The 17252-nt window shown below is 51.0% G+C and overlaps 1 protein-coding gene across 2 annotated transcripts in view; it reads right to left on the bottom strand.

The window, feature by feature from the left end:
• Positions 1-17252, bottom strand: part of eps15 (epidermal growth factor receptor pathway substrate 15) — a 341920-nt gene that overhangs the window by 200122 nt on the left and 124546 nt on the right. For both annotated transcript variants that reach the window (XM_072510904.1, XM_072510905.1), the window contains exons 9-10: positions 14119-14319; positions 1916-2070 (exon numbers count right to left, since the gene is read on the bottom strand). In XM_072510904.1, the coding sequence (XP_072367005.1) occupies positions 1916-2070; positions 14119-14319 (356 nt within the window). The remainder of the gene's footprint in view (positions 1-1915; positions 2071-14118; positions 14320-17252) is intronic.

Genomic DNA, 17252 nt, shown 5'->3' with positions numbered 1-17252 from the left:
TAGGGAGTTACGTTCCACATGATCCAGCAATATCTTGCCTAAGCTGCTTTGATCATTGTTTCAGATGTAGGAAAACCCATCAGAATGCTTAAGAATTTCTAAACCAAACTACTGAGAGACGGTGTAACCAGTGATTGTTATTGGTAAGCTTTCCACTGCTCATCCAGGCAAGACCAAACTAGGATAGTAGGTCCATCATCGCACTCCGCTTCAATTTACCGTCAAATGTATAATCTTAGAGGCAATTTGACCTCTAGTGTCATCACTTACTTTTTCGTAGCTCCCTTCCTTTGAAAACAGGATTTCCATTAATTAGTCACCAGAAAATTAAAAAGAGTGGTTTTGTCTTCTCATTAGATGGACAGGAAGCACCAAGGGCTTTTCTAGTGACATCAGGACAAGCATTACTTAACACGAAACATATTAAGTCCCTGAATCTAAAATGGATAGAAACCAAATCCCAATGAACACTGGATCACCAGTTGGTTCAGAGCTTGAAGACAAACTTTGGCCAGAATTACTAACTGCTTCAGTGGGCATTGTAATTTTCTGTTATTTTCATCTTGTCATATTCATCCCTTATAGAACAGTAAGAAACATTGGAGTCACAGGCTGATTGTCTGACAGGTCTCAACAGAAACACTGCTTCCATATCCAGAGCCTTTTTTAAAAGGTGGTTAGTTCTATATGGTGTGAGGGAATCCATAATTTTAATTTTGATTTGTATGTTTTTGAGGCAAAACAGAAATTGAACTAAAAATGAAACTGAAAGGGTAAAGCTAGAAATGAAACTGAACCTCCCAGTTTCTTAGGAACCCGAAAACAAACCAACATTAGGAAATGGAAACTGAACCCCAGTTGAAAAATATAAAAGGACATAGGCCTTTGAGTAAACAAAGGGTTCTGAGTTAAAGAGAGATTTGCAGTAACCAGATTTAAAGTTGGGCAGCAGCATTCAAACGACCCTCTTATGGACTGATCTGATCTCTTCACACATCTTCTCTACCGAGTACTACATTTCTGTATGCTTCACCCGATGCCTGTGTCTATGTATTTACATTGTGTATTTTATGTTTGCTCTATTATGAATTTTCTTTTCATGAACGGAATGATCTGTCCGAGCTGCACGCAGAACAATACTTTTCACTGTACCTTGGAACACGGGACAATAAATAAATCCAAACCAAACAAAATAAAAATGTGTGATGCCATTATAATAGTCTGGGAATCCAGAGTTAAAACAATTGTGAGCAGTTGGCACAGCAGTCAAGACAAAGAAATCCTAAAGGGGTTGGTGTGAAATCCTGGACTGGATTCGCGGTTAAAAGTGGAGTGGAAGCTTTGTTTAAAAGTCTCATTTGAAAAACTGGTCTGGATTTCAGAATGCAAAGAGCTAAGGGGAAGCATTATTATTGTAAGAGAAGATTTTTAAAGTGTTTTTTTGAGAGTGGAGTGTGGAAAGTCTCACGTGACAATCATCCAGGTAGATTCTGAGCAGACATCCCAAACGTTCACTTGGGATTCAGAGTGCATAGCCCACAGTCAACTTGCGCACTCAAAAGGGACTGTGTTAATGAGATCATTGTAGATTAAAATGTACTTTGTAATCCGTGTTAATCCTAAAACCTGTGTGTAATTGTTAAACTCAGGGGGGATTAATGGCGTATTTTGTCATAATCCAATTTTTTCATGTTTAATAAATGCATTTTCTCATTGTTAAAACTAATTCAGGGTCATGTGACTCTGCTCCTCCATGTTTATAAAACATAATAGTTACAATCCTTTCAGCCAGGGTTCCATTCTGGGATCTTCCTGTCCAGTTTAACATCAATCCGATCATAACAGATTGATCAGGCGAACTGCAATGGATGGAAGTGCTACCATGATTATTACTAAATAGATACTGAACACTTGCCAGATATGAGCCAATGTTGCTGGAGGCAGGCCCGTGGTGAGAAAGATATCTTTGACCTCCACCCCAGAGACAAATCCATCCTGGTCTTTGTCAGTTTTCATGAAGATTTCGTCATATTTTGTTTTGTCTGTTGGTGTTACGACCCATTTTACAGCCTGGAAAATAATAGAAAACATTGCTAAAACTAACAACTCCACCATAATTTTCAAAGTTAACAGAATTCACGATGTACACTTTATACAAAAGCAAAATGCTGTGATGATGTAAATCTTAATGCCAGAAATACTCAGCATTTCTGATAGTATCTATGGAAAGAGAAACAAAGTCAATGGTGAACAGAGTCAATGGAGGCACAGTGCTTAGCACTGCAGCCTCACAGCACCAGGCAACCTGGGCTCAATTACAACGTTGGGTGACTGTCTATGTGGAGTTTTCACATTCTCCCAGTGTCTGCGTGGGTTCCTTGGGTGCAGGTTAGGTGAATTGGCCACGCTAAATTGTCCCAAAGTGTCCAACGGTTAGGTAGGGTTACAGGGATAGGGTGCGTGGTTGAGCCTAAGTACGGTACTCTTTCAGAGGGTCGGTGCAGACTCGATGGGCTAAATTGCCTCCTTCTGCATTGTCGGGACACTGTGATTCAGAAAAGGAAAAAGCCAAAGATGTAACAGGTATTAAGCAAATATAGAGGTAGGGAAAGGGGGGATGGGGAAGAAGAGGACGTCTATGATAGGATGGAAAGCAAGGAGAGATTAAATGACAAGGGATGATGATCCAAGGCCAAAAGGGTGGCAATGGGGCAAACAAAGATTCAAAAGACAGTTCTATAGGGTGTGCAAATACAACTTTACTTTGAATTATGAAATCTCAGTGAGGATGTAAACTAAAGATGATATTTGTGTGGAGATTATTACAAATGAAAATAGTCACACCTCCAGACTCAGGTAACACTTCATTTAACATATTACAACATATAGTTGTGATTGTGTTTTGTATAAAAAGAAAACAGGTTATATTGAGTAGAAATCTAAATCAAGTGAATTGTGCCTGGAATTCACAACCCAAGCAGTAAGAAATCCTTGCATTTTACAATTTGAGACGAAAAATGAGAGTTGAACACAAAAAGAGCACATTGTTCTTTTTTTTTGAATAATTTTTATTAAGGTTTTCATAAAATATCAGTAACAAAATGAAAAAGGAACCCAACAGGGTTAAATATAAAACACAGTCCAAAAAAAAGCAACCCTCCATACCCCCCTCCCCCCGTACATAAATAATACATTAACACCCCGACTTAACACTAAGCAAACATAGCAAATATATACACCCCCTCAGACGCCCCAGTGTAAATAAACAAAAACAAAAATAAAGTAAACCCCCCCGCCCAACTTAATAAACCCCGCCATATCGTTGATCCAGGATTCCACGCTTGGGGGCCTCGCATCCTTCCACTGAAGAAGAATCCTTCGCCGGGCTACCAGGGACGCATAGGCCAGAATTCCGGCCTCTTTTGCCTCCTGCACGCCCGGCTCCTCTGCCACCCCAAATATTGTGAGCCCCCAGCCCGGTTTGACCCTGGATCCTACCACCCTCGACACCGTCCTCGCTACGCCCTTCCAAAATTCCTCCAGCGCTGGGCATGCCCAGAACATATGGGTGTGATTTGCTGGGCTCCCTGAGCACCTAACACACCTGTCCTCACCCCCAAAAAACTAGCTCATCCTTGTCCCGGTAATGTGTGCCCTGTGCAGCACCTTAAACTGTATGAGGCTGAGCCTCGCGCACGATGAGGAAGAGTTCACCCTCCCTAGGGCATCTGCCCACATCCCTTCCTCAATCTCCTCTCCCAACTCCTCCTCCCACTTACCTTTCACCTCCACCACTGAGGCCTCCTCCTCCTCCTGCATCACCTGGTAAGTTTCCGAGATCTTCCCCACTCCCACCCACCTCCCCGAGAGCACCCTGTCCTGTACTGTGTGTGGCAGTAGCCTCTGGAATTCCACTACCTGCCTTCTAGCAAACGCCTTTACCTGTAAGTACCCGATGCAGGGCCCCCCATCTCCTGGCCACCTGGACCCCCAAATACCTGAAGCTCCTCTCCGCCCTTTTTAGTGGGAGCTCGCCAATCCCCCTCTCCTGGTCCCCTGGGTGAACCACGAACAGCTCGCTCTTCCCCATGTTGAGCTTGTACCCCGAGAAATCCCCGAATTCCCGGAGGATCCTCATTACCTCCGGCATTCCCCCCACCGGGTCCGCCACATATAACAGCAAGTCATCCGCATAGAGCGACACCCTACGCTCCTCACCATCCCACACCAACCCCCTCCAGTTCCTCGACTCCCTCGGTGCCATAGCCAGGGGTTCAATCGCCAGTGCGAAGAGCAGGGGGGACCCCTGCCTCGTCCCTCGGTGCAACTGAGAGTACTCAGACCTCCTCCTGTTTGTGGCCACACTCGCCATCGCGACCTCATACAACAGCCTAACCCACCTGACAAACCCCTCCTCAAACCCAAACCTCTTCAGCACCTCCCAACAGGTACCCCCACTCTACCCTATCGAAGGCTTTCTCAGCGTCCATCGCCACCACCATCTCCGCCTCCCCCTCCCTCGCCGGCAGCATGATAACGTTCAGAAGCCTCCGCACATTCGCGTTCAATTGCCCCCCCTTCACGAACCCCATCTGGTCTTCGTGGATGACCTGCGGCACACAATCCTCAATCCTCGTGGTTAAGACCTTCGTCAGCACCTTACATAGAACAGTACAGCACAGATGGCATCTACGTTTAGCAACAAAATCGACCTGTAAGACCCACACTGCAGGGGATCCTTGTCCCGCTTCAAGATCAAGGAAATCAGTGCCCGGGACATCCCTTGCCTCATTGAAGGTCCGAACTAGCAACGGGCCCAACAGGTTCATATATCTTTCATAGAATTCGACCGGGAGACCGTCCGGCCCAGGTGCTCCCTATCCTTTTGGTCAGCTCCTCCAGCCCAATCGGGGCCCCAAATCCCGCCACCACTCACTCCTTCACCTTCGGAAACCTCAATTGGTCCAGAAAGCGGCCCATCCCTCCCTCCTCCAGTGGGGGCTCGGACCGATACAATTCCTCATAAAAGTCCCTGAAGACCCCATTGATGCCAACCCCACTCCGCACCACACTCCCTCCCCTGTCCTTAACTCCCCCGATCTCCCGAGCTGCGACCCGCTTCTGAAGCTGATGCGCCAGCATCCGGCTTGCCTTTTCCCCATACTCATAAATCGCCCCCTGGGCCTTCCTCCACTGCACCTCCGCCTTCCTGGTGGTCACCAGGTCGAATTCGGCCTGGAGGCTGCGCCTCTTCCTCAACTGTCCTTCCTCAGGCACCACCGCATACCTCCTATCTACTCTCACCATCTCCCCCACCAGCCTCTCCCTCTCCTGCTCCTCCCTCCTCTCCTAGTGGGCCCTAATGGAGATCAGCTCTCCCCTAACCACCGCCTTCAGCACCTCCCCTACTATCCCCACTCGGACCTCCCGTTGTCGTTGGCCTTCAGGTACCTCTTTATGCTTCCTCGGACCCGCTCACTCACCTCCTCGTCCGCCAACAGCCCTACCTCCAAGCGCCACAACGGGTGCTGGTCCCTCTCCTCCCCCAGCTCTAAGTCCACCCAATGCGGGGCGTGATCCGAAATGGCTATCGCCGAGTACTCGGTATCCTCTACTCTCACTATCAGCGCCCTGCTCAAAATTAAAAAGTCGATCCGGGAATAAGCCTGCTGGACATGTGAGAAGAATGAAAATTCCCTAGCCCCCGGCCTTGCAAATCGCCAAGGGTCCACTCCTCCCATCTGGTCCATAAACCCCCTCAGCACCTTAGCCGCCGTCGGCTTCCTACCCTTCCTAGACCTGGAGCGATCCAGTGCCGGATCCAACACCGTGTTAAAGTCCCCCACCCATTATCAGGCCCCCCCACTTCCAAGTCTGGGATCCGACCCAACATACGCCGCATAAAACCCGCATCGTCTCAGTTCGGGGCATACACATTGAACAATACCACCCTCTCTCCCTGCAGCTTACCACTTACCATTACGTACCTACCGCCATTATCTGCCACAATGCTCAACGCCTCGAATGACACCTTCTTTCCCACCAAGATCGCCACCCCTCGATTTTTGGTATCCAGCCCCGAACGAAACACCTGACCTACCCACCCTTTCCTCAATCTTACCTGGTCTGCCACCTTCAGGTGTGTCTCCATGAGCATGACCACATCCGCCTCCAGCCCCTTCAGGTGCACGAACACGCGGGCCCGCTTGACCGGCCCGTTCAGTCCCCTTACATTCCAGGTTATGAGCCGGATCAAGGGGCTAACTGCCCCCCTCCCCCGCCGACCAGCCATAACCCCTCCTCGGCCAGCCACGTGCCCGCACCCCACGGCGGCAGACCCCCGTCTCAACCCCCCCCACTCGCTCCAGCTCCCCCTTGACATAGCAGCAGCAACTCGATCTCTGCCCCCCACGGGCTAGGACCCATCCGAGCTGCTTTACTCCCCCCATTGCACTTCTGCAAGTCACCTGACTCCTGCTGACCCCGGCCACTCCCGCCTCTCCTTCGCCTCCTCCCATTATGTGACACACCCTCCTCTTCCATTCCCCATCCGCACGCTCTCCCCCTCCCCCTTCCATCCCAAGCGCGGGAAACGACCCTCGCTTCCCCGCCTCAGCCCCACCCCCTCCAGTCTTCAGCGCGGGTAAAAGCCCGCGTTTACCACCTACCTGGCCCCGCCACCTCTGACGCAGCTCCTCTTACAGGCCCAGTCCCCTCACCCCCGACTCGGGCCTCCCCCTCCCCCGCGGGGCTCCATCTCACTGATGGCCATCCGCCCCTGTTCCATTTGCTTACCCCCCTCCAAGAGCCCCCCTGACCAGCCCAACCAAAACAGTGCCCAACCCACCCTAACCACCATCACCGAACCAGAAAGAAAAAAACAAGAGCAAAGGACCCCCTCTCAAAAAGTAACATATCAACCGCAATCCCCAAACACCCATACCGACCCTCAATCTGTGTCCAACTTCTCGGCCTGAAGAAAGCCCACACATCCTCCGGAGACTCAAAATAATGGTGCCGGTCCCTGTAGGTGACCCACAGTCACGCCGGCTGCAACATGCCAAACTTCACCCCCTTCCTGTGCAGCACCGCCTTCACTCGATTGTACCCGGCCCTCCTCTTCGCCACCTCCGCACTCCAGTCCTGATATATCCGTACCTCCGCGTTCTCCCACCTGCTGCTCCTCTCCTTCTTGGCCCACCTGAGCACACACGCCCGATCAGCGAACTGATGAAACCGCACCAGCACCGCCCGCGGAGGCTCGTTAGCCTTGGGCCTCCTCGCCAACACTCTATGGGCACCTTTCAGCTCCAGGGGCCCCTGGAAGGACCCCGCTCCCATCAGCGAGTTCAACATGGTGACGACATAGGCCCCCACGTCCGGCCCCTCCAGCCCCTCCGGGAGGCCCAGAATCCGCAATTTCTTCCGCCTCGACTGATTCTCCATCTCCTCGAACCGCTCCTGCCATTTCTTGTGGAGCGCCTCATGCGCCTCCATCTTTATCGCCAGGCCTAAGATCGCGTCCTCGTTGTCGGAGATCTTTTGTCGGGCCTCACGGATCGCCACCCCCTGGGCTGTCTGCGTCTCCAGCAGCTTATTGATAGAAGCCTTCATCGGCTCAAGCAGGTCCGCTTTAATCTCTCTGAAGCAGCACTGGATACCCTCCTGTTGCTCCTGCGCCCACTGCAACCACGCTGCCTGGCCCCCACCCGCCGCCATTTTGTTCTTCTTCCCTCGCACCTTCTTTGGGTCCACCACCACTTTTTTAATCGCCCCGCTCCTGGTAAAAGCCATATACTGTCGGGGAACTATTGTACTCTCCTTCCCACAGCGGGAAACGTCGAAAAAATGCCGTTGGGGGCCCTGAAAAGAACCCAAACGTCCGTTCTTTGCGGGAGCTGCCGAATGTGCGACTTAGCTCCGAATAGCCGCAACCGGAAGTCAAGAGCACATTGTTCTTTAGCTACATTAGTTGCATACCTCTTTGTGAGCCTGCTCCTAGGCCAAGCCAAATTGGACATTAACAGCTCCAGGCAGGACTTCCGGTTGCGGCTATGCTGAGCTAAGTCGCACGTTCGGCAGCTCGCGCCAGAAACGGACTTTTGGGCTCTTTTGAGGGGCCCCAGGGGCATTTGTTCGACGGTTCCCAGTGTGGGAAGGTGACGGTACGATTTCCCCGGCACTGTATTGATTGGACCAGGAGTGGAGCGGTGAAAAAAGTAATTCTGGTACAGCGAAAAGTGCAAGGGTTGGAAAGCCAAGATGGCGGCGGGTGGAGACCAGGCAGCGTGGGCGCAAGAGCAGCAGGAGTTTCTCGAGCGCTGTTTCACGGAATTGAAAGCAGAGCTGCTGGAGCCGATGAAGGCTTCGATCGACAAGCTGATCGAGACCCAGAAGGCCCAAGGGGCGGCGATCCGGGAGGTGCGGCAGAAGGCCTCGAAGAATGAGGACGAGATATTGGGCCTGGCGGTGAAGGTGGAGGCGCACGAGGCGCTGCATAAGAAATGGCAGGATAAGTTCGAGGACATGGAGAATCGGTCGAGGAGGAAGAATCTGCGGATTCTGGAGGGAGTGGAGGGGTCGGATGCTGGAGCATATGTGGTCACGATGCTGAACACGTTGATGGGCGCGGGTGCCTTCCCGTGGCCCCTGGAGCTCGATGGGGCCCACCGAGTCCTGGCGAGGAGGCCCAAGTCTAACGAGCCGCCGCGGGCGGTATTGGTGCGGTTCCACCGCTTGGTGGACAGGGAGTGTGTCCTAAGATGGGCAAAAAAGGAGCGGAGCAGCAGGTGGGAGAATGCAGAGGTCCGTATATACCAGGACTGGAGCGCGGAGGTGGCCAAGAAGAGGGCCGGGTACAATCGGGCTAAGGCAGTTCTGCATCGGAAGGGGGTGAAATTCAGGATGCTGCTGCCAGCCCGACTGTGGGTCACGTTTAAGGACCAGCACCATTACTTTGAGACGCCGGAGGAGGCGTGGACCATTATTCAGGCTGAAAAGTTGGACACGGACTGAGGGTCGGTTGCGAGGGGAGGTCGCGTGGGGGCTACTGTGGTTACTGTGCTTTGGGGATGTTCTATTGTGTTCTGTATTGTTTTCTTGGGTGCTGGGTGGGGTCAGGTGAAATGATTCGAAGTGGGGGTTTTGTGAGAGTGTGGGCGTCAGTGGTTGGAAGGACAGGGCCCCATTGGGGGGAGGGGAGATGGGAGGTCCGAGGCAGGGGAGCTGGGATTAGGCCGCAAAAGGGAGCTGCGCCAGAGAGGGCGGGGCCGGTCTGATAGAAAGCGCGGGCTTGTTCCCGTGCTGGGGAAGGAAGGGGGCAGGGCCGGGGGCAAGGGCGGTGTTGGAGAGGAGTGCCCACTGATGGACAGGGGGGGGGGGGGGGGGGGATCTGGGTTGCTGCTGCATTGGCCAAAGGTGAGCTGGAGCTCGGAGAGAGAGTCGGGGCTGGGGGCTGCCGCTGGGGGGAATGGAGAGTGCGGAAGGCACGGGCACGTGGCTGGCCTAGAAAAGGGGATGGCTAATCGGCATTGGGGGTAGGGGGGGGCCTGATCCGGCTGATAACTTGGAATGTGAGAGGCCTGAACGGGCCGGTCAAGAGGGCCCGTGTGTTCGCGCACCTAAAGGGACTGAAGGCAGATGTGGTTATGCTCCAGGAGACGCATCTGAGGGTGGCAGATCAGGTTAGGCTGAGAAAGGGGTGCGTAGGGCAGGTTTTCCACTCGGGGTTGGACGAAAAGAATTGAGGGGTGGCGATTTTGGTGGGGAAGCACGTGACGTTTGAGGCGTTGAACATCGTGGCAGACAATGGAGGTAAGTATGTGATGGTGAGTGGTAAGCTGCAGGGGGTGCGGGTGGTATTAGTGAATGTATGGACGCATGGAGGTTTGTCAGGCCGGGGGCCAGGGAATTTTCCTTTTTTACCCATGTCCATAAAGCCTACTCCCGGATAGACTTCTTCGTTATGAGCAGGGCACTAATTCCGAGGGTGGGGGGCACGGAGTATTCGGCCATAGCCATCTCAGACCATGCCCCGCATTGGGTGGAGCTGGAGCTAGGGAAGGAGAGGGACCAGCGCCCGCTGTGGCGCCTGGATGTGGGCTTGCTGGCGGATGAGGAGATGAGCGGGCAGATCCGGGGGTGCATTGAAAGCTATCGAGAGGCTAAAGATAATGGGGAGGTGCAGGTGGGGGTGGTCTGGGAGGTGCAGAAGGCGGTGATTAGGGGAGAGCCAATCTCCACGAGGGCCCACAAGGAGAAGGAGGAGAGGAGAGTGAGGGAGAGATTGGTGGGGGAGATTTTAAGGGTAGTTTGGATGTATGCAGAGGTCCCCGAGGAGGGACTACTCAAGGAGCGACGAAGCCTCCAGGCTGAGGTTGACCTGTTGACCACTAAGAAGGAAGAAGTGCAGTGGAGGAAAGCGCAAGGGGCGGTGTATGAGTACGGGGAAAAGGCTAGCCGGATGTTGGCACACCAGCTTCGGAAGCGGGAGGCAGCGAAGGAGATTGCGGGAGTTAGGGATAAAGGGGGGAACACGGTGCGGAGTGCGGTGGGAATAAATGGGGTATTTAGATACTTTTATGAGGGGCTGTATAGGTCTGAGCCCCCGACGGACAATGGGGGGGATGCGTCGATTTTTGGATCGACTGAGGTTCCTGAGTGTGGAGGAGGAGCAGGTGGCTGGGCTTGGGGCACCGGTAGGGCTGGAGGAGCTGACTAAGGGGCTGGGGAATATGCAGGTAGGGAAGGCACCGGGGTCAGATGGGTTCCCGGTGGAATTTTACCGGAGGTACATGGACCTGCTGGGCCCTCTATTAGTGAGGACTTTCAATGAGGCGAGTGAGGGGGGGCCCTACCCCCGACGATGTCCAGGGTGCTGATCTCGCTGATCTTGAAGCGGGACAAGGACCCATTACAGTGTGGGTCGTATAGGCCAATCTCTCTCCTCAACGTGGACGCGAAGCTGTTAGCGAAGGTGTTGGCTACCAGAATTGAGGACTGTGTCCCGGGGGTGATTCACGAGGACCAGACGGGTTTTGTTAAGGGAAGACAGCTGAATACCAATGCACGGAGGCTCCTTAACGTAATCATGATGCCTACAGTGGAGGGGGAGGGGGAGATAGTAGCGGCGGTGGACGCGGAGAAGGCCTTCGATAGGGTGGAGTGGGGGTACCTCTGGGAAGTGTTGAGGAGGTTTGGGTTCGGGGAGGGGTTCATTAGTTGGGTTAGGCTACTTTACGAAGCTCCGGTGGTGTGTGTGGCCACGAACCGGAGGAGGTCAGAATACTTTCGGCTGTACTGGGCGCGAGGCATCCCCCTTGCTATTTGCATTGGCAATTGAGCCTTTGGCTATGGCTCTAAGGGAGTCCAGGAACTGGAGGGGGCTGGTTGGGGGGGGGGGGGGAGAGAGAGAGAGAGAGAGAGAGAGAGAGAGAGAGAGAGGGGGGGGGGGGCGAGTTTTCGTTGTATGCCGATGACCTGTTACTGTTCTTCGTGGTACACCCAGGGGACCAGGGAAGGGGGCAGAAAGGAGTTTTCGGTACCTGGGGATCCAGGAGGCCAGGAGCTGGGAGGCCCTACACAAGCTCAACTTGACGAGGCTGGTGGAGCAGATGGAGGAGGAGTTTAAAAGGTGGGATATGCTGCCACTCTCCTTGGCGGGTAGGGTACAGTCGGTGAAGATGACGGTGCTCCCGAGGTTCCTTTTTATATTCCAATGCCTCCCCATCCTGATCCCGAAGGCCTTTTTTAAGCGGGTCAGTAGGAGCATCATGGGATTCGTGTGGGCGAAAAAGACCCCGAGGGTGAGAAGGCTGTTTCTGGAGCGGAGTAGGGACAGAGGAGGGTTAGTGTTACCTAATCTGTGTGGGTATTACTGGGCTGCCAATGTGGCGATGATACGCAAGTGGGTATTGGAGGGGGAGGGGGTGGCGTGGAAGAGGCTGGAGATAGCATCCTGTGTGGGCACGAGTCTGGGAGCGCTGGTGACAGCACCGCTGCTGCTCCCGATGACTCGGTACACCACAAGTCCGGTGGTGGCGGCGACTTTGAAAATTTGGGGGCAGTGGAGGCGCCACAGGAGTGAGGTAGAGGCTTCGGTTTGGTCCCCGATCCGGGAGAACCATCGGTTCGTCCCGGGGAGAAGGGATGGAGGGTTCCTGAGCTGGCACAGGGCAGGAATTAGAAGGATGGGGGACCTGTTTTTAGATGGGACGTTTGCGCGCCTTGGGGCGCTGGAGGAAAAATTCGGGTTTCCCACCGGAAATGCCTTCAGGTACATGTAGGTAAGGGCATTTGTAAGACGGCAGGTGAGGGAGTTCCCGCTGCTGCCACCACTCGGGATCCAGGATAGGGTGCTCTCGGGGATGTGGGTTGGAGAGGGCAGGGTCTCGGCGATTTACCAGGAGATGCAGGAGGAGGAGGAGACCTCAGTGGAGAAGCTAAACGGTAAATGGGAGGAGGAGCTTGGGGAGAAGATAGACGAGGGTACGTGGGCGGACGCCCTGGGTAGGATTAATTCTTCCTCCTCTTGCGCCAGGCTCAGCCTGATACAATTTAAGGTTCTTCACAGAGCGCATATAACAGGGGCGAGGCTGAGCAGCTTCTTTGACGTGGAAGACAGGTGTAGGAGGTCCTCGGGGAGCCCAGAAAATCATACCCATATGTTCTGGGTGTGCCCGGCGCTGGATGGGTTCTGGAGGGGTATTGCGAGGACAGTGTCTAAGGTGGTGAACACCCGGGTTAAGCCGAGCTGGGGGTTAGCACTATTTGGGGTATCGGACGAGCCGGGAGTGCAGGAGGCGAAAGAGGCCGGTATTCTGGCCTTTGCGTCCCTGGTAGCCCAGCGGAGGATTCTGCTACAGTGGAAGGATGCGAGGCCCCCCGAGCATGGAAGCCTGGATCAGTGACATGGCGGGGTTCATTAAATTGGAGAGGGTAAAATTTGCCTTGAGAGGGTCTGTGCAAGGGTTCTTCAGGCAGTGGCAACCGTTCCTAGACTTTCTAGCGGGGCGTTAGGAGGTGGTCAGCAGCAGCAACCCAGATTGTGGGGGGGAGGGGTTGTACCTTGTGTTTTCTACTGTGTTTATTATTGCTTAAAGGGGGGTTTGTATATTGGGGGAATTTGTGATGTAGTTTTAAGATGTTTATTTATCTGTTCTTTGTTTTTCTTTTTTCTGTAAGTTTGTTGAAAATATGTAAAAAATTTGAAGAAAAATATTTCTTTAAACAAAACAGGTCCAGGCAGCAGGCGGTCGAAGGGGTCACCCAACCCAACTGTCTGCTCCTGTACCATGGCTATGTTCGCAGCCAGATGGCTTGGAGAAGGAGCCCACGGTGTCCACCAGCACACCTCAGGCCTTCCACGACCAGTGGGCTCCGCAGTGGCTGGGTGATCACTCCTGGGAATTATATTTTGGTTTGATTTTATACGTTTTCTTTTGATGTTATGTTTTAGTCACAGTACCCCACTCGGGGCTGTCACTCCTTTCATTTGTTTAATTTATTGATTTTTGTTTTATTCAAAAGAGTATACAGAGACACTTACTGACACAAGAGTGGAGTCAGGAGATATGGGTCTGTAATGTTTCACTCTTTGAATAAATCTATCCCAAATAAAGACTGGCTTTGGATTCTTCCTTCACCAACTGGCCGTCAGGAATATAACAATACCCAGTCTTACAAATGTTATTGCCTGCTTTCTCAATGAATATTCTGCTCCAACTTTCCTAAACTGTATTTTTTTAGCAAACAGTGGGAGATGAGGATTGTAAATTAGTTGGAAAAAGTCATCCGAAACAAAGATTTAACACGGGTTAGATTAACGAACCACCATAAGTTTGAATCAAAGTAGAAATGATAGGACTCTAATTTTGAAGTAATATCAGTCACTGAACACCAAAGTTAGAATAAATTTGCATCCTGGAAGATCCCTATATTCAGCTGCTTTCAAGCAGTGTGTGAACAAACGAGCATGTCAAAAATACACCCGATTATAATTTTACACCTGGAAGGGATGTATCAGGATCGCTAGTGAACTTCACAATCAACAAGGTATTTTGTAACATCAACAAAGGGAAATTGGGTATAAAGAAAAAATGCCATTATTAAATGTATTACCTGGACCGCAGGCGTTTTAGAAGGTAGAATTCCCACAGGAGGCAAGGACTGTCGGCTTTCCTTGGAAGTAGGCGGAGATGGAATTAGTGGCACTGAAGATGGAACACTGGCTTTTTTCCTCTTTGAAGGTGGTATTAAGGCAGGCGATAAGGAAAATGGCACAGGTTCCTTCTCAAGAGCACGGTAAACCAAGAACATGGCCTTTATTAGAGAAAAATATACTGAGTCATTATGTTAAAACAATTATGTGACAGTTCACAAAAATGCTGAATGAAGCACAGACTAGTGAAGAAAATTAGCTATGGCTGTAATCAGGACAACAGCCATATTCATACAATGATGCCTATCTAGTACATCAGGGACAGGCAGGAATGGCAGAAAATGTGTGATCCCTGAACTATGCTCTTCGTTAACTCCTGAGTAATACTTCAATATAAACTATTAATTAGAAGCCATACATCTTGCAGATTACAGCAGGGTTGTTAGACAAACATAGCCCACACTTACTTCACTGATGGAAGTACAATTGTGGCCATCAACTTACATGATTTCTGTTATGCGAATCTTGCCTGTTTTCACACATCTACATAGGGAAATTAAACAATCAACAAAATTCAGGGAACAATCAGCCATATTCCGAACAGTAAATTTCAGCGTGTTCCCAGCATGAGAGTTTGAGTCTCTTTTGCATCTTCTTGCTGTTGACACATCAATGTGACAAGATCAGGGACAGCTGTGATATCCTAGATGTTTGAATAGCGGGAATAGAACAACAAAGAACAAAGAAATGTACAGCACAGGAACAGGCCCTTCGGCCCTCCAAGCCCGTGCCGACCATGCTGCCCGACTAAACTACAATCTTCTACACTTCCTGGGTCCGTATCCCTCTATTCCCATCCTATTCATGTATTTGTCAAGATGCCCCTTAAATGTCACTATCGTCCCTGCTTCCACCACCTCCTCCGGTAGCGAGTTCCAGGCACCCACTATACTCTAAACCTTGCCCCTCTCAATAGTTTATGAATGGCTTGGATAAACATGGCTGAAGCTAATACAGAAAATATTTGTCTTTTTTCTCTACCACATGTCTAGATATACCCGAAATATATTATTTTAACTTTTCTAAATGGGTGCACAGACAGCTAAATAAGTGGCAGCTGCACTACAATAGCCTGATGGAAAACTACAGTCACTGAGGGCATTAAATATCATCATACTGAGAGCAAAGTATCCAAAGATTAGTGCTTTATAATCATCCCATATAAGCATTCTTATAACGAATAAACATATCCTCCGGAGGTTTTAGGAACGGATTACACTACATTCTATTTGAAGGCAGTTTTCACACCAACCATCATGGTGGACAACAAAGCAGTAGGCTGCATATATTCAATGCAGAAGGTACACACACTATTGGATGCAATGTTCATGTTGTAATTACCATAAGCTTACATAAAATGAAAAAAAATGGTTATCAGGCAGTGTAAATACAAAAACTAAATACATAGTAATTAAACATTATTTTGATACTCAGCTCACTATCAGTGCCGATTTTGGTTAAATCATTAGATGTGCAAGGTTTATCTGAAGATGATAGATAGGATTAATTCTGAGCACCCAGAGGGGAAATGGAGCGATTCCATACTGGGAGTACAGGAATCTCAGAAATAGCCCTGGTGTTTTTCCCTTTGATTTTTTTGTTAGTCTCTACAAGGAAGCAGCAAGCTTGAATCCAGAATGAATTGTGTGGTGAGCCACAAATACCTGTACAATCTTCAGCCTGCAATTCAGTTCAATTTATTTTTAGTTGCCGTGTCGACAATCGCAACCCCAATGAAAAGCAGGACGTGCCAATGCAGAAAGTATTTTTATACATAGAGATTAGATTGATTATTGCCCATTAGATATTCATCACAATGGCAATAAGTCATCTTTCAAGCTCAACAGTCATAAATTGACTTCCGGGTGCGGCGATGACCAGCTAAGTCGCACGTTTCGGCAGCTCCCGGTGGAAAGGACTTTTGGGCTCTTAATAGGAGCCCCAACGGCAATTTTAACGGCTAAAAACACTGTGCGGTAAACCAGAAGGGAATCCCCCCTGGACACGGATGGAAAAAGGAGAGGAAAGTGGCCGGATTGTGGTGGATCCTCTAGAGCAGCGGCCAGGAAGGCAGGCACAAAGCAAGATGGCGTCGGAAGGAGGCAGTTTAATATGGGGCCCTGACCAACAAGAGTTCCTGCGGCGTTGCATGGAAGAACTTAAAAAGGAGATGAAGAAGGAGCAGCTGGCCCCGATATTACAGGCGATTGAAGGGCTAAAGGAGGAGCAAAAGACCCAGGAGCAGGAGCTTCGGGTCGTGAAGGCAAAGGCTGCTGAGAATGAGGACGACATACAGGGCCTGGTGGTGAAGACAGAGATGCACGAGGCACAACACAAAAGGTGTGTGGAAAGGCTGGAGGTGCTGGAGAATAATGCGAGGAGGAAGAATTTAAGGATTCTTGGTCTTCCCGAAGGTGCAGAAGGGGCGGACGTCGGGGCATATGTGAGCACGATGCTGCACTCGTTAATGGGATCGGAGGCCCCGACGGGCCCGTTGGAGGTGGAGGGAACCTATCGAGTTATGGCGCGAAGACCAAGGGCTGGAGAAATTCCTCGAGCCATAGTGGTGAGATTTCACCGATATAAGGACAGAGAGATGGTCCTCAGATGGGCAAAGAAAACTCGGAGCAGTAGGTGGGAGAACGCGGTGATCCGCATATATCATGATTGGAGTGCGGAGGTGGCGAGAAGGAGGGCAAGCTTTAATCGGGCCAAGGCGGTGCTGCACAAAAGGAAGGTTAAATTTGGAATGCTGCAGCCGGCAAGACTGTGGGTCACACATCAAGGGAAACACCACTACTTTGAAACGGCAGAAGAGGCGTGGACATTTATTGTCGAGGAGAAACTGGAATAAGCGGGCTAGAAAAAGAACGTTTGGGACAAAGTGGTGGGGCGAATATATGGGGTGAAGAGGGGGAAAAGGGGAAAGAGATGATTTCCCAAGTTGTCAATCCTGCGACCCTGTAACTTTTCTCTCTTCCCCATGTCATGGGGGAGGGGGGGGGGAGAGGATGAGGAGCTGGGGCCGCCGGCC

The sequence above is a fragment of the Scyliorhinus torazame genome, chromosome 7 (genome assembly GCF_047496885.1).
Source record: "Scyliorhinus torazame isolate Kashiwa2021f chromosome 7, sScyTor2.1, whole genome shotgun sequence".
Classification (NCBI taxonomy): domain Eukaryota; kingdom Metazoa; phylum Chordata; class Chondrichthyes; order Carcharhiniformes; family Scyliorhinidae; genus Scyliorhinus; species Scyliorhinus torazame.
Note: the sequence above shows the minus strand (reverse complement) of the source record. Positions and strands in the feature narration are given on the sequence as shown.